This window comes from Lethenteron reissneri, unplaced genomic scaffold (genome assembly GCF_015708825.2).
Source record: "Lethenteron reissneri isolate LAM-NWPU_2019-01 unplaced genomic scaffold, ASM1570882v1 scaffold_216, whole genome shotgun sequence".
NCBI lineage: Eukaryota > Metazoa > Chordata > Hyperoartia > Petromyzontiformes > Petromyzontidae > Lethenteron > Lethenteron reissneri.
The window spans coordinates 994,421-1,019,726 of NW_026891738.1; the positions used below are offsets into that span (position 1 = coordinate 994,421).

The 25,306-nt window shown below is 52.6% G+C and overlaps 1 protein-coding gene across 1 annotated transcript in view; it reads right to left on the reverse strand.

Annotated features, from left to right (window-relative positions):
* Nucleotides 1-3,394: 3,394 nt before the first annotated feature.
* The window catches only part of LOC133339752 (uncharacterized), a 60,431-nt gene continuing 38,519 nt past the window's right edge, over nt 3,395-25,306 (reverse strand). Inside the window, exons 5-8 of the mRNA XM_061547920.1 lie at nt 19,614-19,678; nt 17,310-17,439; nt 15,186-15,235; nt 3,395-4,331 (exon numbers count right to left, since the gene is read on the reverse strand). Coding sequence (XP_061403904.1) covers nt 4,200-4,331; nt 15,186-15,235; nt 17,310-17,439; nt 19,614-19,678 — 377 coding nt within the window. The 3' untranslated portion in view covers nt 3,395-4,199. The remainder of the gene's footprint in view (nt 4,332-15,185; nt 15,236-17,309; nt 17,440-19,613; nt 19,679-25,306) is intronic.

The following is a 25,306-nucleotide window of genomic DNA, read 5'->3' on the forward strand; positions in this document are numbered from 1 at the left end:
AGCGGGAGACTCCGGGATGCTGTGGTGGGGATCTTCGCCTGATTTCAAGTGAACGCATCTTCAGTAAAGCGCCATCTCAAGAGAAGTGTGTGAAATCGTCATTACAGATGGATGTAGTTCTAGCCTGTATATGGGTCAACAACATCCGCGGGTATTTCAGGGAAAAATGAGTCGGGAGAAAGGATGGGGTGCCCAGAGTCGTGTCTTGCAAAGCCACCCAGTCCGTTAAAATGGTGGTTGCGCTGTAACAGGGTATATTGAATCCGAGACAGAATGAATAACTTATATTAATGTGCTGTAGGCCCATGCACGGGGCATTGGGCATGGCATTGCCCACATAAGGAATAGTGGAACGGGAATCGATGGATTACACTGGTCTACCATTTTTTATACATCGCCTGCTTCAGAGATGAAACGTGCTGTTTGTTATGGATTTCTACGTACTGAATTCTACTATGACAAAAAAACCTGACTGGCTACTGTTCCCAAGATATTCAAGTTTTTTTTTTACATTTTACGTATATGTATATTGTGTTAATAGTAGAGTTTAACTCATAAATTGTAAACCTATTGTCGGTCTGTTCATCTGTTTATGGTCGCTTTACATGATAATGTCACCCGTCCTGTCCATGTAACACTTAAAAAATCAGCAAAATATATTATAAAACAAAAGGCAAAAAATATATGATTACGTATATTTGGCATGACTCTTGTATTCAATATAAATGATCCAAGAGTCGAACGTTTATATCTTGATCGAAAGAGACGATTTGTTGATCAAAACGTCCCACAGCCGGCCGCCCCTTGACGCTGATTGGCCAACCCTGAGCATTAACATATGTTATCATTCATTCTGTCGCGGATTCGTTATGTCCTATTACAGGTGCTGACTTGAACGACCACAGCCTCATTGCAGTCACTGTCCCATACCCTCCCACGTGATGCGGGAGTTCTGCACGGGAGAGGAGGAGGGGTGAGGGGAAGGCCCCTCCCTCCTCTCCCAGCTTGCTTGTCATTGGTGGGTTGGGTGGAGGGAGCTGATTGGGCACGAGTGACTGGGGAGGAGAGGAGCCATGGTGAGAGTGGGGGAGGAGCCATTAGCCCCAGCCTGCTTGTCATTGGTGGGTTGAGAAGAGGGAAGTCAGTGGGCATGAGTGACAGGGGAGAGGAGGAGCCCCAGTGAGAGAGAGAGAAAGACAGGAGGGGAGGAGCCACTCGAGCCAGCCAGCTTGTCATTGGTGAGTTAGAGAGAGGGAGGTGACTGTGACATGATTGACAGGGTAGGGAAGGAGCCATGGAGAGCGGGGGAGGAGCCACTCGCTCCAGCCTGCTTGTCATTGGTGGGTTTGGGAGTGGCAGGTGATTGGAGCATTAGTGACAGGGGAGGGGAGGAGCCATAGAGGGGAGGGGAGGAGCCACCCTCTCCAGCCTGCTTGTCATTGCTCGATGAGGGAGAGGGAGGTGACAGGTGCATGATTAACAGGGGAGGGGGCCCCACAAAGAAAGACACAGGGTATGAGGAGCCAGGAGGAGGGAGGATAGACTATTGGTGGCAGTGTCACACGATTTAGTCGATTCCAAGTATCACTTGCCAATTAATGGGATTGCCACTATATCGATATTTTCAAGATTGCTGCCCGATCAACTGTGAGCTGGCTGCCGGATCGACTGAGCTGAATCGATACAATTATCCTCGAATCACGATCCACAGTGACCATATATGGGCAAAGACACGCCCCCTTCGGCCGCCACCACGGCTTGCTTCCTTCCATATATATGGGAGGCAAATGTCTGATCGGGTGTCAGATCTCGTCAGTCTCTTACAGCGAGCGCAGGAGCTGCAGGCCTAACACCAGGTGGAAACCTGCCCCTTCACCTGAAAAAGCACGCGGTGGTGGATTGTGGGTTGACCCCGTGGGTCTGGCACGAATCCTGCTGAGCCTGGAGGTGCTGAGAAAGTGGCGGTTGGCAGTGTAGTCGATGATGGTCGCTTGGGTCAGATGGCGTAAAAATATGAATGCATCGTTAAACCCGCCAACACCCGACAGAGCCAATTAGTAAAGTTTGTCACGTAAATAGAACATGGCCAGTTCGTTACTGGTACAACACTAGCGTATAGTGTAGTGTATAGCGTAGTACAGCACACCGGTGTGTTGGAGAGCAAAGCCACAACATTTACAATCTGGGTAACGTGACGTTTCGCCAGTATTTACAACTCGCTTCATCAGGCGACAGCCAGATTTGTGGAGAAATCCTCGGGGTTCGTTCCTTAAATAGAGGGATAGGTTTGATGGCATCACTTGTGAGCACCACTTGAGCGATCTGGGGGGGGGGGGGATTCATGAATGCATATAAATGACAATGGGTATTCATTGCCTGTCGCGAATGCCTACGTGTTAAACTGATGATAGTCTTGCTTAGGAGGGAACAATGCAGTCAAATATTGTGGAGTCAGAAACAGACACAGGAGCCGATTTCAAAACATCTTTGTTGTTCCGTTGTATTCAGGTGGGCGCACATTGAGCCGAGAAGCGGGACCATGGTCATTGAACACTTTTGCCTCGGCCATCGACAAAGATGGTCACTGCATCGCTCGCTTTCAGATGCTCTTCTGCGGCCGTCTGGAACGCCCCTTCCGATATTAGGAAGCCGCTGGGAGCTATCCACGTTTAAATCATCATCTAGTACTCATTTACTTGAAAGTGATGTTTGTGTTTAGTTTGTTGTCCTTCACCCACACCTCCGATGAGCACGGTTGGCTACGTACGACGCAAAATACGTTCAACACACAGTGCATACGTGAGGCAGTGGCGGCTTGTGACATTTCCACTAGACGGGGCTGTTGTGAAACTATGGCGTTCTAATTTAGCAAAAACCTCACCATGTTATTGGCCTTCCCGTGCAAGTGATATGACCGTCTTATCTACCCACGGTAGGTATTTACGAACAATATGAATTAAAACAACAAAGCACTCAAACGCTGTCAATATGACACTGAAGGCCAACACTACACAACCTCTTTGACACTGACAAAAACCTAAAGTGTGGAGGACGCCTTCACAGTCGCCCCGTGGCACAAATCAGAATGTGGTGTTGCAGCAGTTTATAATATGAACTTAAAATGTTATCTTCAATAGGCAATTCACGTTAAACTAATCATTATATTTTGATGTTTTTAAACACAACACAACACAACAATTTATAGAAAAGCATTTTTACTTTAAAAAATAATTCATCATCTCAATCTGCTTGGTGGAATGGGGCCCCAACGCCCCTAATGGATGAACCGCGCCTGACACGAGGTTAGATATTGAAACACCTAAAGACTTTTGGTGAAAGAGGATCGATCACCTTGTTAAGTAACTGTGGATTTTTAAACGACGACCTCGTTCTTTTAAAAATTCTTAATACAAGCGGTGCCATTGTTGTAAATAGATTATATTTTTCTCTATTTGTCCGTCATTCTGTCCTGCCACTACCCTGTACATTTTTATTGAGTTTGTGTCTCGGGAAAAAGCCGAATTACCCACAAGATGTCATAGTCCATAAATCAGGGTTCGAAATCAGATGAGGCCCATTAAGTGAATGAGACATTTTTATTTTGGAATAAAATGTTCCTTATCGATATTTAATTTTGCTTGCTTACTCAGGAAAGCCTCGCTGAGTCTCTGTGCTATTTTCTGCAAGAATCCCGCAAAATGTTGGGAGAAGCGGGCGATGTTGCTCGATGCGATCCCAAGTGATTATTTTATTTATTTATTTGCAGGCCAATTCCAGTCACGTGGCACATTCCTCTGGCTTTCGAGATGCACAAGTCACCTAGAGGAAACCCAGGCAGAGCAGGGGGGGGGGGGGGGTTGAGGAGCATGCAGAGTCGACAGAGGAAATCACCCGAGTGGGGAATTAAACCGAGGCCCTTCCTGCACAAGGAACGCGAGTTACCACTGCCACCACTCCACCACCCAGTCTGACCAAATGCACGATTTTTCTGGTTGCAGAGTACAATAATCACGTAAACTAGAAGTGTCACAAGTGGATATTTAAGCCATCCAACGACAGGGCAGATATATATGTTTGTATACAAAGCTGGGTTATGAGGTTTTCCAGAACGCCTTAACAGCTATTTGTATGGGCTGCTTCAGGGCTGCTTATCGAACTGCTTCTGGTGGTGGGGTCCAGGATCTTTGCTTCCGTTTGTTTCACATCTTGGAGACGTCCGAAGTTCGTCTGGACGTGTGACCGGGTTCCTTGCGTCCCCGTTTACCCCGACCCTGGACTCGCGTCGGCTCGAGGCTGTCGTAGAGAACCTCCCTGTGGCCCAGCGCCTCGTACTGCGCAGACACAAAATACCGCACTCACATGGTCAGTAGCGGCCGCCGTCAATGAGACTCGCGGAGAATTACAAGCAATCATTCAGGGTGCATGGCAGACCACGCTGCTCTCATATCAATACCTTCCACTCCAGCAGGCGAATAGTCCACTCTCAACACCACCACTCAACCCATTCTACCTTACTTACGACCATTTTAAATTGAACAGTTAAGGCCCAATGAGCTATGGAGCAGTTTTTTTTAAGAAGCGATCTGTCTATCACTAGCGATAGCTCAACGAAATGGCTGATATCATCACGTGGACATTTGTAGCAGAAGCCAAATACATAGAGACCCATAGAGACACAGAGACTCATAGAGTTCCATACAGACCAATAGATACACACAGAAACTCATAGAGATACATACAGACTAATGGAGACACACATAGACTCATAGAGATGCATACAGACCAATAGAGACACACAGAGAATCATAGTGAATTATACAAACCAAAAGAGACACACAGAGACTCATAGAGATGCATACAGACCAATAGAGACACACAGAGACTAATAGAGATGCATCGAGACTTTACCAGGTAATGCCCTACTGGGCTGTGGAGCTCTTTTTCAGGAGCGACCATCACAAGTTCATAGTTCACTCACTCACTCCCACAGTCACTCACCCACTCATTCACTCACCCACTCAGTCACACACCAACCCACTCAGTCAGACACCCACTCACCAAGTCACACACCACTCACCTACTCAGTCAGACACTCACCCACCCACTCACTGACTCACCCACCCACTCAGTTACCCACTGACTCAGCAACAGATGGAGCCTCGCTTATTGAAGGTGGCAGTTCATTGCACAGCCTCTGTGAACCACGATACTGGCTCAGGTGTGGGATTGGCCAATTGCACATCTGTTGTCGCAGGCCACGCTGTAATTCACTTAATTTCTGGTCGTTCAACAAACCTCGAGCGCGACACAAAGCAAGCGATCACAGAACAAGAAGGGGGTGGACGTGGGGCTTGACGAGGAGGGAGGGGAGGATCGGCCTCACTGCCCCACCCACGTGGGTGGGTGGGGGGGATCCTCTAAGCAGAGAAGTGAAAGTTTACATGGAGGGGGTGGGGGGTGGGGGGTGGGGGGAAGGGGGAGGGGAGGATAGCAGCAGGCAGTGCCGCATTGAGCGAGGTGCGGGGGCCCTAAAAAAATTAATCCGTAATAAGTATAACCCGTAAAATCAAAAAATTTCACTCTAAATCCTTTATATGCGTGGCGGCTAGAGTCCTCTCGTCCTCTTGAGATGGCTGCCACCTATGGGTCAGATGATTGTCTGCAGTATTAAACAATTGGTAATTAAATATTTAATTAGTTTTCCCTAAACAGTGTAAAATTTTGGAAAAAAATTTTCACGAACATTAATTGTCTCGCACAACGAGTCTGTGTGCAGAATGTCAGCTCGATTGGATCACGGGAAGTGGGTTAAAAAACGACCGAAAGGTTTGCACGGTCGTAAGCAAGCAAGCAAGCACGCAAGCAAGCAAGCAAGCACGCAAGCAAGCAAACTTAATATAAAGGATTTAAAAACAAAGTTTTTCACTATAAATCCTTTATATGCGTGGCAGCACAATGATTTTGTGTGCAAAATGTCAGCTCGATTAGATCACGGGAAGTGGGTGAAAAAACGACCGAAAGATTTGCACGGTCGTAAGCGCGCAAGCAAACAAGCAAGTGAACTTAATATAAAGGATTTAAAAATTAACCCGTAAAAACAAAGTTTTTCACTATAAATCCTTTATATGTGTAAAGTAGTAACTCGGCAGGAGACGACTTCACGGGTAGCACACTCTTTATTTTCACCAACTTGTAGTTACACGGATGACTAACACCCTACTTCGTTACACGGGTGACCAACACCCACTTAGCTACACGGGTGACGGACACCCACTCCGCTACACGGGTGACTAACACCCTACTTCGTTACACGGGTGACCAACACCCACTTAGCTACACGGGTGACGGACACCCACTCAGCTACACGGGTGACTAACACCCTACTTCGTTACACGGGTGACCAACACCCACTTAGCTACACGGGTGACGGACACCCACTCAGCTACACGGGTGACTAACACCCACTCAGCTACACGGGTGACCAACACCCACTCAGCTGTACTGACACGGGCTCTTACGCCCCGTAGCCTTCCGGGACACACCCAGCCGGGATGCCCGTCTCGGCTCTGGGTACCACCGTCCCGACCCACACGGGCGTCGGACCACGGTCCCCCCAGTCTCGGCTCCGAGCCACACAGGGCCCCGGTCCCCACAAGGACGGCGGGACTAGGAGTCTCGGGCCACTACCTCCTCCACCCCGTCTTCGATCTTCAACTGGTTAACACTGACCACGAGTGCTCTCGCGCGTCTCCCTTTATACCCCTCCTGCGGACGTCGCTGAGAGTACCCACTTATCTGACCAATCACTGCGCACTCGCTACGATCCTCCTTTCCCAGCTTGTGTCAGCGCGCCTTACCACCGGCGCGCGCGTCCATGCCACGCCCACATCGCGTGCCCAACCCCGCGCCCCGTGATCCATCACTGTCGGCACACGTCAATACCACCACTACATCACCCCCTACCACATAGCTCGCAGCCGACCCGGCTGCTAATAAAACATACAACACCCCTTCACCCCCATGTGTGCCCCGTAACATAACAACAAACCCTAACAACACAACATGAACACCGCAATCCGCAAAACCCAGCAACCGCCACACCCCCAACAAGAACAACATGCACAATCCGGCGAGTGGCAACGATACTGTGTATGCGGAAAGAATAACAATAAAAAAATTTCTTTATTCATTTCCTCTTCTTTTCTCTCCGACTCATGCAGCGTCCCAATGTGTCCGAGCGTCCCTTGAACGGGACATTACCCCGGCAGAGGGGGAAGCCGGCAACGAGGTCGGGCTTTAACAAAAAAAGAATTTTTTTTATTTTTTTTCATGAAAAGTGTTGCGTCCTTGCCCGAGTCCGCCTTGCCGGACCGTCGTACGGCACAGGACGCAGTTGGCCATCCGGCGGCGCCGGCAGTTCAAGAAGGCATGGGCCAGGCATCGGGGCTCCGCGCGAGCCGCGGGGTTCCGGTTCCCGACGGTCAACAGCCGTCAGGTCCGAGACACCTGGGGGTGGGTCAGGTGGAGACACGTGAGGATCAGCCTGCGACACATCCCTCCCCGAGTCGACGGTCACATCACACGCTCGGTCGTCACGGCACAACCCGGGGTCACGCGGCGCCGCGTAGGGTTTCAGTCGGGAGGGGTGCACGTACCAACGGCGTTTTCCCCATTTAATCTGTATACTCTGGGGTCGTGCAACCCGCACAATTTCCACCGGTCCCCTCCATGGTCTCAACAGTTTGGGGGACGTAGCCAACGGTGCGTGTGGACAATGCAGCCAGGCCTTATCGCCCGGTTCCCAATTGTGCGTATGCACCTTCCGTTCATGCAATCGCTCGTTCGCGATCTGCCGAGAGCGTGAATTCAATCTCGCAGCCTCTCGCGCCTCAGTCAATTTGGCAATGTTAAACTTAATGTGGTCTGCCAATTTTGATTTAGCACGTGGCTGTGAAATCCCCAGTTGGACGTCCATGGCCGGATCAGCCTCCCGCCCATACATCAGAAAAAATGGAGAAAACCCCGTCGCCGCATGGGGTGCCATCCGATAGGCCGCTAGTACCCCCGGTACCTGTAAGTCCCAATCTACCTGGTCGTCGCAAACCTGTTGGCACAGCATAGACGTAATCGTCCTGTTCAGACGTTCAACCATACCGTCAGTCTGCGGGTGGTACGGGGAGGTACGTACTTTCTTTGTACCCAACAGGTCGCACACCTCGCGCAACAAAACACTCGAAAAGTTTTTCCCCTGATCCGTCAGCAAGCGTTCGGGGGCGCCTTTGTCCAAAACGTAACCTTGGACAAAGGCGTCCGCCACTGCCGCAGCCGACTGGTTGGCGAGTGGCCACGCCATGGGCCAGCGGGTGAAGTACTCTACGCCAACCAGCAGGAACTTATTTCCCCGAGGTGTAGTGGGAAAGGGCCCCAAGATGTCTAGCGCGACCAATTCGTTCGTGCGCGAAACTTGAATGGATTGAAGCGGTGGATTAGCCGCTATTGGTGGCGGTTTTCTTTTAGCGCACCCTACACACCCCTTAAGAATGTTCGCCACGTCATTGCCCATCCCAGGCCAATAGTAGTCTCGCTGAATGAGGGCGAGCGTTTTGTGAAACCCCAGATGCATGAGTCGTTCATGGGCAGCCAGGACGACCTTACCCTGTACAGCAACCGGCACCACTAGCATGTGACGCCGGGACATGGAGTCCCACTTCATCAAGAGGCCCTGCCTGCACACCCAGGAACCGACCCGCGTTTCCCCGCCCTCGGGAATGTTAACCTTCCGACGTAGCGCGAGTAGGGAGCTGTCGGCCATTTGCAGACGGCCCCACTCGATGAGAGGCAATGCTAACAGCGAGTCCCTCCCCGTGGGGGCGTCAACCCCCGTAGTATCCGTGGCGGCTAGCACCACTTCCGCGGGGACATCGACAGAAGGTTTACACCGCGCCGATCCGAACTGACATGCGCATTCCGTACGCGTCGGCAACCGTGACAATGCATCCGCATTCGAGTGGCGCAACCCCTTGCGGTAAATCGTCGTGAATTGGTAGTCCTGAAGGACCTCCAACCATCGGGACAATTGGCCGGATGGCTGCGCCACCCGCATAGCGTATTGGAGAGCCGCATGGTCCGTGCGAACCGTAAAGTGACGGCCATACAGATACGGCCTGAATTGCTGTATAAAAAACACAATCGCCAGCAATTCACGCCGTGTCACGCAGTAGCGTTGTTCCGCTGGGGACAGAACCCTGCTACCGTAGGCGACCACCCGTTCGACCCCCCCGACCACCTGTGAGAGCACTCCCCCGATACCTGTGTTACTGGCATCCGTGTCGAGCACAAACGGTTGCGTGAAATCGGGGTAACACAAGGGGGGAGCCTGCACCAAGGCGTCACGAAGGGAGCAGAACGCGGCCTCCTCCTCCGGCCCCCAGTGAAACCGCACCCCTTTAGCCGTCAAAGCGTGCAGGGGCCTGGCTATGGTGGCAAATTGCTTGACAAAACGACGGTAATAGGAGGCAAATCCTATGAAGCTGCGGACTTCAGTGACAGAGGTCGGTGTTGGCCATGAGCCGACGCATTGCGTCTTAGCAGGGTCCGTCGAGATCCCCGAACGGCTAACGATATGGCCCAAATACCTGACCGATTCCCGAAGCAGAAAACATTTAGCCGGTTTAAATTTAAGCTTCGCGGAACGCATCCTGAGAAACACTGCTCTCAGTCGCTGGAGGTGCTCCTCAAAAGTTCGGCTGAAAACGATGATATCATCGAGGTAAATCAAACAGGTGTCCCATTGAAGGCCTGACAAAACCAATTCCATGAGCCTCTGGAACGTGGCAGGAGCGGAATGTAAACCCATGGGCAATCGGTTGAACTCAAATAGGCCTCCCGGTGTCCGGAAAGCGGTTTTAGGTTTTGATTCGTCATCGAGGGGCAATTGCCAAAATCCCGAAAGCAAATCGAGCGTCGAAAAAAACTGTGCTCCTGCCAAGGCATCCAGTGACTCATCCATCCTGGGGAGCGGATACGCATCGGCCATTGATATTTTGTTTAGGCGGCGGAAATCAACACAGAACCGCAGGGATCCATCCTGTTTTTTAACCAAGACGATAGGAGCACCCCACGGACTGGAAGAGGGCGCAATGATGTCGGCCGCCAACATATCATTTACTGCCGACTGCACATGCTCCTTCTCGGCTGGACTGAGCTGAAAGGGATTCTGTCGAATAGGGGCCGCGTCCCCAGTCTCTATGTGGTGGCGCAACAGGTCTGTGCAGCCAATGTCGTACTTGTGCCTGCTAAACACGTCAGCGAACTCGAGCAGCAAGCCCCTCAATGCACCCAACTGCACACTGGACAAGGTACTGGACCCGGCACACAACGAGTCCAACCACTCCGTCCCCTCCTCACTTTGGGGATGCGTATCGACATTTGAATCGGCGTGAGCAACGAGCTGTTCCTCGACGGGTAGCGGCGCGGCGTGAGCGAGCACCGTTCCCTGCGTAATTACGGCCGGCCGCGACCCCGTATTCAGGACCACAACGAACGGCTCACTGTCCCCCCTCACCATGGTCTGGGCCACCGCTAAGTCGAGGTCCCCCTTAGCCCTGTTAGACGGCCCCAATAGAACTCCCTGCGCCCCCGCATCCGCCCCAAGGGGTTTTCTCAACCGAAGGGGTACCAACATTTGCGATCCCGGGGGCACCCGTACAGTCCGGGTTGCCAGCGCCTGCACCGTCGCACAAGCCGTGCGTATCTTATTTGGACTCTTCAAAAACTCAACCCGCCGACCCGACGGAAGCTCAATGCAGGCCTGGTCTATGAGAATTTTTATGGGCATTTTAGACAGAAAGTCCGTGCCTAGTAAACAAGGAACGGCCAACGATGATGATACAAAAATAGGACCCGCCAATTTAATGTCGCCAATACAAATATTCGCCCGAATCTGGCCGATGATTCCCAAAGATCCCCCGTTTGCCGCGTAAAATGGTACGTCCACCGGCAGAAGTGGTCGACATTGTACGGGAAGAATATTATAAATAAGGTCCGAAATAATAGTGGCCGACGCACCCGTGTCCACGAGCACCCGGACCTCAACCCCGTCAATGTACCCCGTTACCACGGACGACCCGGCCGATGCAGCCACAATCCTGTGGGCCAATTCGGACCACTCGACTGCCTTCGGGCCGTACGCGGACCCCTCTCGCCGAACCGAACCCCCGGCGCCCATACACGGACCCCCCCCCCGCTAAGCGGCAACCCGAACGTGCCGTGCGTGTGGACCGAACGTGTGAGGTGCCGCGACTTGCCGGGTTCAGTTGGGATGTCTTGAGTCCCTGGTCGTCGTCCGGACGTGGTCCCGCGGTGCGTTGACGCGGGGCTCGGCACCCAGACGCGACGTGGCCCCGAAGGCCGCAGTTGTAGCAGACGACGAGGGACGTCGTAGGTTTCGGTTGCTCCAGCTTGCGGGAGGAGCGTGTGGGCGAACGACCTCCCGTTCTCCACTCCCCCGGCCTCGAACCAGCGAAGGCCTCCTCCCGAGGCACAGCAGGCTGAGGTCCGATGATCGTGGCGGCCGGTGCCCCGTTCTCCACCGATGCGCAGACGGCCGTCGGCTTCCGCTGTAGGACCTCGTAAGCGTGGATACGCGTGGCAATCCCCAGGGAGCAGATGTCCATTTCGTCCGCCGTATTAATGGGAACTCCCAATCCGTGAGCCAGCGCCAGCAGCTGCTCCGTCACCATGGCGTCCTTCCCCTCCTTGTCCATGCGGGGAAAAGCTGAATCCGCCAGGGCGAGCAGCGCCGTGCGATAGGCGAGCGTTGTTTCTCCAACCACCTTCCGCCGATCGTAGAACTGGTGGCGACAGGTCGAGGGCGGCCTGAACACCTTGGCCAACAGGTGCAGCGCGGCCTGGAGCGTTGAGCGGGACGACCTCGGGGCAGACGTGAAGGCCGCAAGCGCGTCGTCGTCGAGCATCGCTGGCAGCGCGCGCAGGGCAGTGGTGTCGGACCACCCCGACATTTCTTGATGCGCGATGAACCGTCGCTGGAAGGCTCCCCAGTCGCCCCCGTCCGCCTTGAACACCGACAGCGCGGGCAATCGTTGCTGGAGAACTCGATCGTCGTCGTCGTCGTTGGAACGATTTTCCCGCGTGCCGCTGTGGTTGTAGAAAATGTCGGCTCCCTCTGCAGGCGCAAAATGGAGAGCTCCGGCGCTCGCCGATGACGCGGGCTGCGCTGTGTGGAGACCTCTGGCCACGTGGTGTCCGCGTTTCCCGCCAACCGGAGGCGGACCCTCAAAAATGGCGCCAACTCCCAAACTTTTGGCGCGAAACGCCTTATGGCGGGAACCCTCCAGCCGCGCCGCCTCTTCCAACCCCGCAGGCGTTCCACCGGCCGCTGGAACGGAGATCTCCGCCAAGATCGCAGCGGCGGCGAGCAGCAACTCTGCCAGGCGGGAGTGAGCGTCCTGCAGGCTGGTGTCGGAGGCGGGCGGAGCATCGGCCATCTCCGCGAAGTGCTGCATCGGCGGCAACTCCTCGTCCTCTCCTCCCGCGGGTGGTGTCACCGGTACGTCGTCGTCTCCCCGGTCTTGCACGTGGGAACGAGAAGTCTTCCTTGTGTCCATTCTCCTTGAAGACAGGTTTACTTCTGACGCCAGTTGTAAAATAGTAACTCGGCAGGAGACGACTTCACGGGTAGCACACTTTTTATTTTCACCAACTTGTAGTTACACGGATGACTAACACCCTACTTCGTTACACGGGTGACCAACACCCACTTAGCTACACGGGTGACGGACACCCACTCCGCTACACGGGTGACTAACACCCTACTTCGTTACACGGGTGACCAACACCCACTTAGCTACACGGGTGACGGACACCCACTCAGCTACACGGGTGACTAACACCCTACTTCGTTACACGGGTGACCAACACCCACTTAGCTACACGGGTGACGGACACCCACTCAGCTACACGGGTGACTAACACCCACTCAGCTACACGGGTGACCAACACCCACTCAGCTGTACTGACACGGGCTCTTACGCCCCGTAGCCTTCCGGGACACACCCAGCCGGGATGCCCGTCTCGGCTCTGGGTACCACCGTCCCGACCCACACGGGCGTCGGACCACGGTCCCCCCAGTCTCGGCTCCGAGCCACACAGGGCCCCGGTCCCCACAAGGACGGCGGGACTAGGGGTCTCGGGCCACTACCTCCTCCACCCCGTCTTCGGTCTTCAACTGGTTAACACTGACCACGAGTGCTCTCGCGCGTCTCCCTTTATACCCCTCCTGCGGACGTCGCTGAGAGTACCCACTTATCTGACCAATCACTGCGCACTCGCTACGATCCTCCTTTCCCAGCTTGTGTCAGCGCGCCTTACCACCGGCGCGCGCGTCCATGCCACGCCCACATCGCGTGCCCAACCCCGCGCCCCGTGATCCATCACTGTCGGCGCACGTCAATACCACCACTACATATGTAAGATCACCTCTTGACATGCCCCGTATATTCCCGAGGGCACTAGCGTTGACCCGTTTTACCACTTTCAAGAACCTGGCGGCTTCAATTTAACTGCTCTATAAATAGTCTCCATTGTACAGCGTGGGGGCAGGGATTTCATGCCATGTGGTTAGTCAACATTTGCATCATCATGAAACGGGCGGCTAGAGTCCTCTCGTCCTCTGGCTTGAGATGGCTGCCACCTATGGGTCAGATGATTGTCTGTTACCATTAAGCAATTGGTAATTAAATATTGAAATTTTTTTCCCTAAAGAGTGTAACATTTTGGAAGAAAATGTTCACGAAAATTAATTGTCACGCACAACGAGTCTGTGTGCAAAATGTCAGCTCGATTGGATCACGGGAAGTGGGTTAAAAAACGACCGAAAGATTTGCACGGTCCTAAGCAAGCAAGCAAGCACGCAAGCAAGCAAGCAAGCGAACTTAATATAAAGGATTTAAAAACACGTAAATATTAAAACACATTTTTTTTTTACTTGCATAGTAAAGTAATTGTATTTTTGTTATACAGCCGTTCATTACGACAAATCGCTAACCCAGTCGTTCATAAAAGTTGAAGGCGGTATAGTACTATAGTAATAGAGCAAGTGCAGAATCGCTGAAAATTGATAACTTGAAAGCATTTAACGCGGGTCCCTTGAAAATGCGGGGCCTGTAGCTACATTTGTATCTCTTCCACAGGGAAGGACGTAGGGTGAATGTTTTGTTGATTTTGGATCTTTGTTGATTTTGGAATGAATGCCATCATTAAGAAGGTCCTGGATTTTGTTGAATGTGGTTTTATCCATGATGGCATTAACTCAAACACATATAACCCCTTGTTGTAACAGCTCTCTCGCTGCTTTCTTCCTGGTTCAGCAGTTCTGCTACTGGAATTTTTCGCCTGAGGGCGACCGCTTGTGTTGAGATCGAAACGTCGTGATTTTTTATTTTATTTTTTTCTACCTAGCTGACTTTACCGAAAGATCCAAAGAGTATAGTAATAGAGCAAGTGCAGAATCACTGAACCAGTTTTTATAGTCTGAAAGCATTTAGTGCGGGGCATTTGAAAGTGCGAGGTCCGTAGCTACATATGTAGCTACATATGTAGCTAGATATGTAGCTACTTTTGCTACAAGGATAATCCGGCACTGGCGGCAGGGGAAGGAAAGGCATTGAACAAAACACCACAAATAAAATGAAAACGTTGTTATTGTCACCAGGTAAGGCCCCACTGAGCTGCTGTGTAGCTCTTTTACAGAAGCGACCTGGACATTGATATCAGCAGCCAGACACTCTAAACGCGTGGTGACGTTGATTCTAAATGTGGAGGGAAAAAAACCGGAGGCCCCGGAGAAAAATTCACACAACCACTGGGAGAGAGAGAGAGACACGCAGACTCCAAATATGCAGCAGGCGTTAGGGTCGTAGATTGCATTCACGACCTCCTGTACACGAGGCGAGGTGGTTAGCATATTCTAGCCAATGTGAGCGTCAGGGTCCTGGATCCAATCCACGACCTCCTGTACACCAGGCGAGTTGGTTAACATATTCTAGCCAATATGGACGTCAGGGTCCGGGATCGAACCCACGACCTCCTCCACACTCGGCGAGGTAGTAAACATCCCCTGCCGCACCGTAGCGCCCACACCTAGAGTCTAAGAGCCGAACTCTCACCTCGTGCTCAGGAGGAAGATTTTCGTATTGATCAGAAGCCTGTCGACCGCCTGTGTGACACAATAACAGCAACAACACAATTACTCATCGCCTACCATCGGTAGCAGTGGCACTACGAACACCTGGGCCCATGGGAGGGCGCCACTCGGCACCCCGAGGCCGCGTTCGCAATCTCTGTGGAGGAGGAATCCGATGAGCCGCGAAGCTCTTCGCGTGCTATCCTTGTCCAGCGTGGGGGGACGCAGCGAAGGGAGCGAGTTCAGCGTGGAGGGCACGGGGCGGCGAGTCGCGGAATCCGTGAATAGTGACCACGTGATTCTTTGGTTCTTTCGGTAAAGTCACGTATAAAGAAAAAATAATAAATTAAATAATAGCATACGACGTTTCGATTGCAACACAAGCAATCATCATCAGGTATAATGAAATAGCGACATAAAATCTAACCAGAAAAAATTATAGACAGACATATAAGCAGACAGATATCACCAAGATACACACAGCGGGCAACACAGGTACAGAGAGGGGTTAATTTTAGTGTGTTTCTTTCTCCCACTAAGCCTGTTCACTTCTTTTTGTTGTACTCATTGACATGTAAATTTTGTCTCTAACCCCTCTCTCTCGCTGCCTCCGCCCCCCTCTGTCTATTTAAGGCTACCCCACAGAGACGATCACCCCTCTCTGTACCTGTGTTGCCCGCTGTGTGTATCTTGGTGATATCTGTCTGCTTATATGTCTGTCTATAATATTTTCTGGTTAGATTTTATGTCGCTATTTCATTATACCTGATGATGATTGCTTGTGTTGCAATCGAAACGTCGTATGCTATTATTTAATTTATTATTTTTTCTTTATACGTGACTTTACTGAAAGAACCAAAGAATAATTCCTGCAGTCACGAAAGCTCCAAAGTTAAGAGTGACCACGTGACTTCTCACGAGTCCCGTGGATCGCGCTTGGGCAAGGCGACAATCGCAACGACAGAGCGGACCCAGAGCGCGAACACACACACAAAGACAAAGATCCCCCGTATAGCCTTTACAGAACGTAGGGGCAAGTGCTGTTAGCGAGCAGCACCTATGAAGGCTGGCACGGCACACGAGGGGGTGGTCGGCCAGCACCACGCCCGGACGCCTTTGTCTCCCCCGTGGCGATGTTTACACACTGCACCAAGTACTCATTTGAGGCTGAGTCGACCAAGGGGAGGCCCAGGAATGGTTCAGATAATCGTCACTGGTGTTGGCCGCGAGCGTAAATCGAACCCGGGTCGCCGGCTTCATAGTGCAGCAAAACGCTAACCACTACACTACCACTCCCCACAGACACACACACAGACACACACACAGAGACACACATAGACACACACACAGACACACACAAACACACACACAGACACACACGCGCGCACATCATACAATACCAAATCACACAGGAGTGGTGGCGCCTCAACAGAATGGCCCCTTAACATCGATGATTGGGCAACGTCGATGCAAAGTTCACGCAGCGCGAGCGGCGATCGCAGCGTTCCGTGGACTCCGTCACGAGGTTTTAATTCGCTACAAATCCCGTCGGGGGCGAGCGACAATCCGACAGTGGTCCTCTGAATCGTTACGAATTTACCTGCGGTCTACCATGAACCAAGTACCATTAACGCACCCGGCTATCCGTGTCATTAGAGCAGCGCAAAAGTTGCGCGATCATAAGCATCAAATGGAGACACCATAGCATGACATGGATACCCAAAACATCACACAGAGACACCTCAACATCACACAGAGACCCATAGCTTTAGACATTGACTCATAGTTTCACAAAGATACTCATAGCTTCACACGGAGACCCATAGCGTCACATAGAAACGCTTAGCTTCACGTAGAGACCCATAGCTTCACACAGAGTCCCATAGCTTCACATAGAAACCTATAGCTTCACATAGAGACCCATAGCTTCACATAGAAACTCATAGCATCACATAGAGACATATAACTTCACATAGAGACCCATAGCATCACATAGAGACCCATATCTTCACATAGGACCAATAGCTTTACATCGTATTTCCATGTCTCAGATCCTGCAGAAGCCATTGGTATTTCTAGACGGGAGATCCCCTCAGTCTTGGCTCACCCCTTGGATGGTGGACTCGAGTCGCTCCCTGCCCACGTCCGGGTCGAGTCTTGGAGGAGAAGTTTGTTGTCTGAACCTGCGACGGATCCAGGCTGTCATAGACGCTCTCCCTCTGTCCCAGCGCCTCGTACTGCGCCGCCCACGGACACAGCGCAGTCGGTTAGACCGGGCAGCTCGGGTGGGCGATGGCGCAAGTGGCAACGCTCGCCCCTCGTGTGCAGCAACAAGGGGCTGGGTACGTGAGTGAGTGCATAAGTCTGTGTGTGTGTGTGGTGCGGTGTGAGCGAGCGGTATTGAGGAAGTGCGAAGGGCGTTCCGGAAGCTTGAACCCGGGTGAAGCGATTGGGAGAGATGACCTCTCAAGAGAACTGCCGAGGGAGGGTGCCGTTTGTATGCAGACTGCCGGGATGACATCGTTACCACCATGTGGTTCACAGGACGGGTTCCGCAGGATTGGAAGGAGGGACTGCACTGATTTCAACAACTACCGTGGCATCTACTTTCCTTAATATGCGCAGGAAAGGTACTGGCAAGAATGATTCAACATCGCCTTGCCAGACATGCTGAGGAGAGGCTTGCAGAGCCTCAATGTGGTTTCAGACTTGGACGTCCTTGCATGGACGTCATTTTGTCTGTCAGTCTGCTCCAAGAGAGGTGTAAGGGATTTCCAACAGGACCTACATCTCTGCTTTATTGACCTTTTCAAGGCTGATTATACCATCAATAGACCAAGCCTCTGCGTTGTTCGTTGTACTTTTGGAGTCCTAGCCTTCTGCTCACAGTCATTAAGGACCTTCATGATGGTGGGCAGGCCCAGGTAAAGTTGGTTGTCCGGGTGTCGGAGCGATTTTCTTTTCACCTTTGAGTGCAACAGAGATGTCCTCTGGCCCCTACAATATTTAACATCTTCTTTGACCACAGTGTTCGAGAGGATTTCCATGGATGTACCAGGGGAATCTTGATTTATTATAGATAACAATGGGTGGGTGATCGATGCCTGGATCCTGTTAAAGGACGGCTCCCTATTGGTCAATCATATTATGTGGATGACCTGGTGATTTCTCCAGACCCTTTAAAGAATTTGTAAACGCTATTGTTGAAGCTGGAGCCTGTTACTAAAAGACGGGGGCCTTACCATCAGCCCCAAAAAGACAGAGCACCTGAATGGGTATTTATATCATCAAATTGTCCTCTCCCTTGACTCCTCATGAGCGATGGGGTATTTGTGAAGATAGTGGAGAAGTTTCCATATTTGGGCAGTGTGGTTGTGACCAGCTAAGGATTGACAGCTGAGGTTTCGCTGGCATTGTATTTTCAACAGCTGTGTAGCGTTGTTTCGAAGCTACCTAATCTTTCACTCCACACGTAGCCCCATGTCTTCTTGGCCATGTAATGCCCTGCCTTTTCTATGCTTGCGAAACGTGGAGCCTTCTAAAGGAACATCTGCGCTGGTTTTAAACATTCAGGCTGGCCTGCCTACGACATATCCTGGGTTAAACCAGGCTGGATTATGTTAGGATCTCACACATCCTTGAAAGATCCTGGCACAGTCCCATCAGTGAGGTCCTCTGGCAGGCAAAGCTGCGTTGGCTGGGTCATGTAGCCCGCATGGCCAGCCGCCACATTCCCAAGCAGCTTCTGTTTAGCTGGATAGAGGGAGCTAAACGAGCCCGGCATGGGCTAGAGAAAATATTGAGTGATGTGGTACAAGAGGATGTGGAGCTGAGTGGACTTGCTAGTAACTGGTACCAATAATGTCAAGATCGGCCTCAGTGGAGGAGGCTCGTGAAGGACGCTACTGGGCAGTTGGAGGCAGTCGCCCTCCAGCAACAACAGAGGGCAGAGAGCAATGCTCACAACAATGAGTGGAGCACCGGGTGGCTAAAACAAAGTAAGTTGGCACAGTAGAGGGCACAGGTGGTACATCAGCCAGTCGCTCAACCCATGGCACCCGAGTCTGTCCCGTGACCTGCACGATAAAGGCCGGTGACTCCACACTTACATACCCATATAAGGTGGCTAGGAGATGTGAACTCCCTCGCCTGGCATGCAGGAGGTCGTGCGTTCGATCCACGAGCTGGCATGGATTTTTTCTCCAGGTCCTCCTGTTTTTCCCTCCACATTTAGATTCACCGTCATGCGTTTAGAGTATCTGGCTGCTGCTATAAATTTCCACCTGGTGATGATATCCGCCACTTCGTTGAGGTGTTTTGTATGGCCAGGTGGCTTCTGAAATAGAGCTACATAGCTCAGTGGGGCCTTACCTGATACTAAAAATAGTTTATAGTTTAATAGTTAGCTCACCTCATCCTCATGACGAGGTGGTGGTGATGGTGGTGAATCGTCTTGAGCAGCTTCCTGTCGCCTCCCTGTTTAACACAAAACACAATCACACATCGCTACCGGGTGACACGGTTAAATGTCAATTTATATCTCAAGAGCGCGCCACTTAATATTAAAAACTCGTTATCATATCATAAGACCCGCTGCCTACGATGAAGAGTGAATTGTATTTTAATGCACTTTTTTAAGCGCACAGCAATGCAGTGATTTATGCACTGTGCACTGAACCCAGCGACTCGTGTTTAGATCCTCATCACGTCTAACATCGGTGGCATTTAGAAACTCAAATTTTGGATCGTTTGGCTGATGCTAAAAAAACTCCACGTTAAAAGCCACTTCGTAGAGCTGTCATTTGTGATAGCCAGGAGGTCGCTTCTGAAAACCTAGCTCATAGCTCATTGGGCTTTACCTGGTAAAATAAAATAATTCTAGTTTTAAGTGGTACCCTATCAAAAAACAGTCCTGGGGCTCACTCCCCAACTTCACTGACACACACTGACGATCATGGAGAGGTATCGTCAAACAACTCCCACGACTGATAGCATGGCAAACCCTTCATCCAGAAATGTATTGATATATCCTTTAGACTGTCACGATTATTGATTACACGAAGTCATCAAAGAACCATGCCGTGTATCTACAAGTCTGATGCCATCTTGCCCACGTGATTTCGACTGTAACTTCGCCTCCCACTCAAGCTGCCTGTGTCTGTCCCACCCAATGACGTTCCGAACGTTGAGGCGTCACCTGTCAAACATCAGCACAAATCTGGCATCTATCGCCTCCACATACCACAGGAAAAAGAAAAAGTAATCTGGCCAGCCGCCTTAGTCAGTACTTGGGCACCACGGTTGCTAGGAGATGCTAGCTCCCTCACCTGCTATATAGGAGGTCGTGAGTTCGATCCCAATCCTGATGCCAGCAGTGTATTTTGAGTGTGCATCTTTTCTTTTCCATGGTCACGTGGATTTCTCTCCGGGTCCTCCGTTGTTTCCCCTCCACATTGCGAATCAACAGCACGCATTGAGAAAGTTGTTTAGCTGCTGCTGCTGCTGTACATTTCCACGTGTCGATGACATCTACCGCCCTCTACGTTTGTGATCACCAGGTCCGCTTCTGAAAATGAGCTACATAGCTCAGTGGAGCCATAACTGGTTAATAAAAAAAACACTCTGGGTGTATTCGCCGTGACGTACTACACGCCATAAGCGTCACGGCGGATGCGGAGTAACAGCTTAGGCTGCTGACGGAAAGCGGTGACCTCAGCGTACGGCAGTACACACGTCAGCAGGCGACAGTCTAAACGGTGGATGACAACTAAGGGCAGAGTCCATGGAGGGGTCCAGCTTAAAGCCCCTGGGGACCCGCTGGTAGGTTCCAGAAGGGGGGCGTGGCCAGGGCGGAGCGAGGCCACGCTGGGAGCACGAGAGGGGGCCCTGAGCGAGAGCTCGGGGCTGTTGCTAGGAGTGGATCCCCTCGCCGTGTCGGATAGTGACGCAGACGATAGACGGTTATGTGTGTTAAATATACACAAAGTGTGCACCCATCTAGGGTCTGTATAGTCGCCATCGCGTGTAAAAATAAAGGAAGGTGCCTCCAATTACTCATGTCTCTGAACTGTGTAACTACATATGTGTCATGTAGTGTACGTGTAGTGTCTGTGTGTGTAGTGTGTGTGTAGTGTGTGTGTGGTGTGTGCAGTGTCTGTAGTGTGTGTGGTATGTGTAGTGTTTGTGTGTCATGTGTGTAGTGTGTGTGTAGTGTATGTATGTGGTGTGTGTGTGGTGTGTAGTGTGTGTTGTGTGTAAATTGTGTGTGTGTAGTGTGTGGTGTGTGTAGTGTGTATGTGGTGTGTAGTGTGTGTGGTGTGTGTGCAGTGTCTGTAGTGTGTGTGTGCGCTATGTGTATAGTGTGTGTGTGTAGTGACATCGGGGATGTCACTGTATGGTGCCAGCCCGGGAGGGCCATGGCGTGCGATGCACCATCATCGCATACACCACGTAGGTGGGTGTAGTACCAGCCCTAGCGGGGCTTGGTGAGCTCTGGGATAGCGCGGGCACCTCGCATAGCGTGCAGTGTGGTCTCCTACTAGGGGGAGCGGGAGAGTGTCAGCCCAGGGACAGGGTTTCCCCGGGCCATGGCACTCTAGTTGACCCCGTAGACACGTGATCCAGAGTGTCCACAGAGAGGGCCCAGGTGGGGGGGGGGGGGGCTAGGGGGTGATCACGTGTCCGGGGAGAGGGCAGGGCCTGGGTGCAGCAGCCCTGACTCTGGGGGGGAGAGTATAAGGCAGGTCGCTGTGAGGGACCTGGTTCTTCGTTTGACAGCTGTGAGCCCTACGTCTACAAGCTGGAAGCTCTACGTCCTACGAGGCATCAACACGTGGTCGGGGACCCGAGTGAGGACCCGACCCTTTGTAGCTGTAACTCCTCCTATATAGAGAAGTTAGCTGGGTGGTCCGTATAGAGAAGTTAGCTGGGTGGTCACCACCCTAGGCTGTTTCTGGTGAAAGGGTAGTTACCCCTTCGTGTTAACGTGTTACAATAAATGTGTTGCCTATAAAGAACAACGTCTGCGACTCAGTTGGACTCACTACATTTGTAGTGTGTGTGTGGTGTGTGTAGTGTGTGTAGTGTATAGTGTAGTGATGGTGTGTAGTGTCGTGTGTAGTGTGCTAAGTGTGTAGTGCGTGTGTAGTGTGTTTGTGGTGTGTATCTGCAGTGTGGGTAGTGTAGTGTGTGTAATGTGAGTAGTATGGTGTGTAGTGTGCATATGTGTGTAGTGTATTTATTGCGTAGTGTATGTGTATTGTGTGCAATGCGTGTGTCTTATGTATGTAGTGTAGTGTGTGTAGTGTATGTAGTGTATGCGTTGTGTATGTGTTGTGTGTGTAGTGTGTGTGTGAAGTGTATGTAGCGTAGTGTGTAGTGTGTGAATTGTGTAGTGTGTGGTTGTGTGATGTGTATAGTTGTAGTTGTGTACAGTGTGTGTGTAATAAGAGCCATGTATGGCTCACGTGGTGATCGGCTTGCCGGTCCCGCTTTGTAGCCAATGAGGGGAGAGCCAGGGAGCATGTCCTCGGCATGATCACGGCATGTTAGCGGGGGTGATTGGCCTGGCCGATCGGGGCCTCAGCTAATGGGAAGCCGGATCAGAGGCATGGTCCCGGGATTGACGGGGAATCATCTGGAATGGTCAACGCTGACTACAGAGGATTGGCTTAGGAGTACCACGTGACCCAGGGATTAAGAGGAGGAGAGACGGAGGAGTCGGGAGCAGACCTGGGAACGAAGAGAGCAGGAGTCACGCGCGTACGGGGCTCTGGGTGCCACGTGCGCGGAGGGGACTTAGCTGGTTCTCTGCCCGCTTCTTGTTGCCTGTCAGCAACGGGGAGTGTGTGTAACTGTGGAAGTGGAAAAATAAAGGACTGATTCCAGAAGTTGTCTCGAGAAGGTTTATTACATGTGTGTAGTGGGAATGGTAGTCTAGCGGTTAGCACGCTGCACTTGCGAACCTGACCCCCCGAGTTCGATTCCTGCTAAGGGCCAACACCAGTGACGATAATTTGAAACGGCACTGGGCCTCCCCTAGGTCGACTCAGCCTCAAATGAGTGCCTGGTGCGGTGTGTAAACATCGCCACTAGGGAGACAAAGGCGGCCGGGAACGGTGCTGGCCACCCTCCCTCCTCTGTGTGTGCCACAGTGCCGGTAGCCTTCATAGGCGCTGCTGCTACACGCTACAAACAGCACTTGCCCCTATCGCCTGTTACAGGTGTAGTGGTGATACGCGCTGGGGTAAGGATCATGTGCCAGCGCGTAGTGATTGGCTGTGTGTGTTGGTGACGCGCGCTGACGGCGAAGGATCAGGGGTCAGCGCGGGGTCAGGGGTTATGAGGCTGTGATTGGCTGGGTATCGGTGACGCGCGCGGACAGCGATGGGACGCGCGCTGACAGCGATGGGATCCTGGGGCAAGCGCGCGGGGATTGGTCAACTAAGGGGGATGCTCACGTCGAGGTCCGCATACGCCCCATCTCCCGAGAGCGGGGGGTATATAAGGTGGTGCGCACAAGCGCACGGGGGGTTGGTGACCAGCGAAGACTGAAGACGGAGGAGGAAGAGATCAGGCCCTGCGGCACCTAGTCTCGCTGTCCTTGCAAGGGCCGGGGCTCTGTGTGACCCAGAGGCGGGACCCTGGGACCCGGGGCCAAACGTCCGTATGAGGGCCGGCTCTCGGGACCCAGAGGTTGTGACCCACGCCCAAGCCGGGGTGGGTCTGTAGGCTCCACGGACGTTACGGGGCTGGAGTGTAGTGTGAGCATGCAGTGTGAGCATGCAGCGTGAGCTATAGTAACTACACGTGTCAGTGGAGTGTGTAGCGGGAGAAGTAGTGACCACACGCGTCAGTGAAGTGTGTGTAGTGTGAGAAATAGAGACCACACGTTGTATCGTGACAAGTCAAGGTTTAATAAAAAGTGTGCTACCCGTCAAGTGGTTTCCTGCCGTCATTCCGAATACTTCAACTGGCGTCAGAAGTGAAACAGTCTTCCAGACATGGATACAAGGAAGACCCGTCGGACCCACGGGATTGACCGCAAGGATAATCTTGACGACTCGGGCCAGCTGGCGTCGGGGGGAGAGGACGAGGATATGCCGATGGCGCAGGACCCGCCGAGGGCGCCGGACAAGCGACCGGGGACCGATGCTGGACTCCGTGAGGCGCACTCCCGTCTGGCAGAGCTGCTGCTCGCCGCCGCGTCCATCCTGGCAGAAATCAACACATCGGGAGGAGCGGGGATGTCGACGGACATTCAGCACGCGCGCCCCGCAGATTCCCGCCAAAATGACTTGGCGATTCCCGCCATTTCAACTGCGCGGACATCTTTTGGCGGGAATGGCGAGCAACACGTGGCGGCGGTTCTCCAAGCGCGCCCGCTCACGCCATCAACGCGCGCCGCGGACCGCCATCAGCCGCCCGCCATTGGGGCCGCCATCTTGCAGACCGACGGTGCGGCAGAGAGGAACCACGTGGCAGAGGACGACTTCATTTTCCAGTAGCGCCTTCCCACATTGTCAGCCTTCAAGGCGGAGGGCGGGGACTGGGGCGCATTCCAGCGCAGGTTTCTGGCGCATCAGGAGATGTCGGCCTGGTTCGACGCTACGGCGCTGCGGGCACTGCCTGCCATGTTGGACGACGACGCGCTCGCGGCCTTCAGGTCCGCACAGAGGTCGGACTGCTCCACGCTCAAGGCGGCGCTGGGTCTCATGGCCAAGGTCTACGGACCTCCCTCGGCGTGTCGCCATCACTTTTACGCCCGACAGAAGGTGGACACGGAGACCGCGCTCGCCTACCGCACGGCGTTGTTGGCTCTCCCCGACGCCGCATTCCCTCGTATGGACGAGGAGGGCCAGGACACGATGGTCTTGGAGCAGCTGCTCAAATTGGCGCAGGACCTGGGGGTCCCCATCAACACGGCCGACGAGGTCGATATTTCTTCATTGCGGGTCGCAACAAGTATACAGGCGTACGAGGTCCTCCAGCGTAAACAGGGGGCCGTCTGCACTGCTGCCGTGGCCTCAGCTCCGGGCCCGGTCGTCACCGAGCCCCAAGTCGTCAGCCCACGAGAGGAGGCGTTCACCGCTGGACGACCGGGGG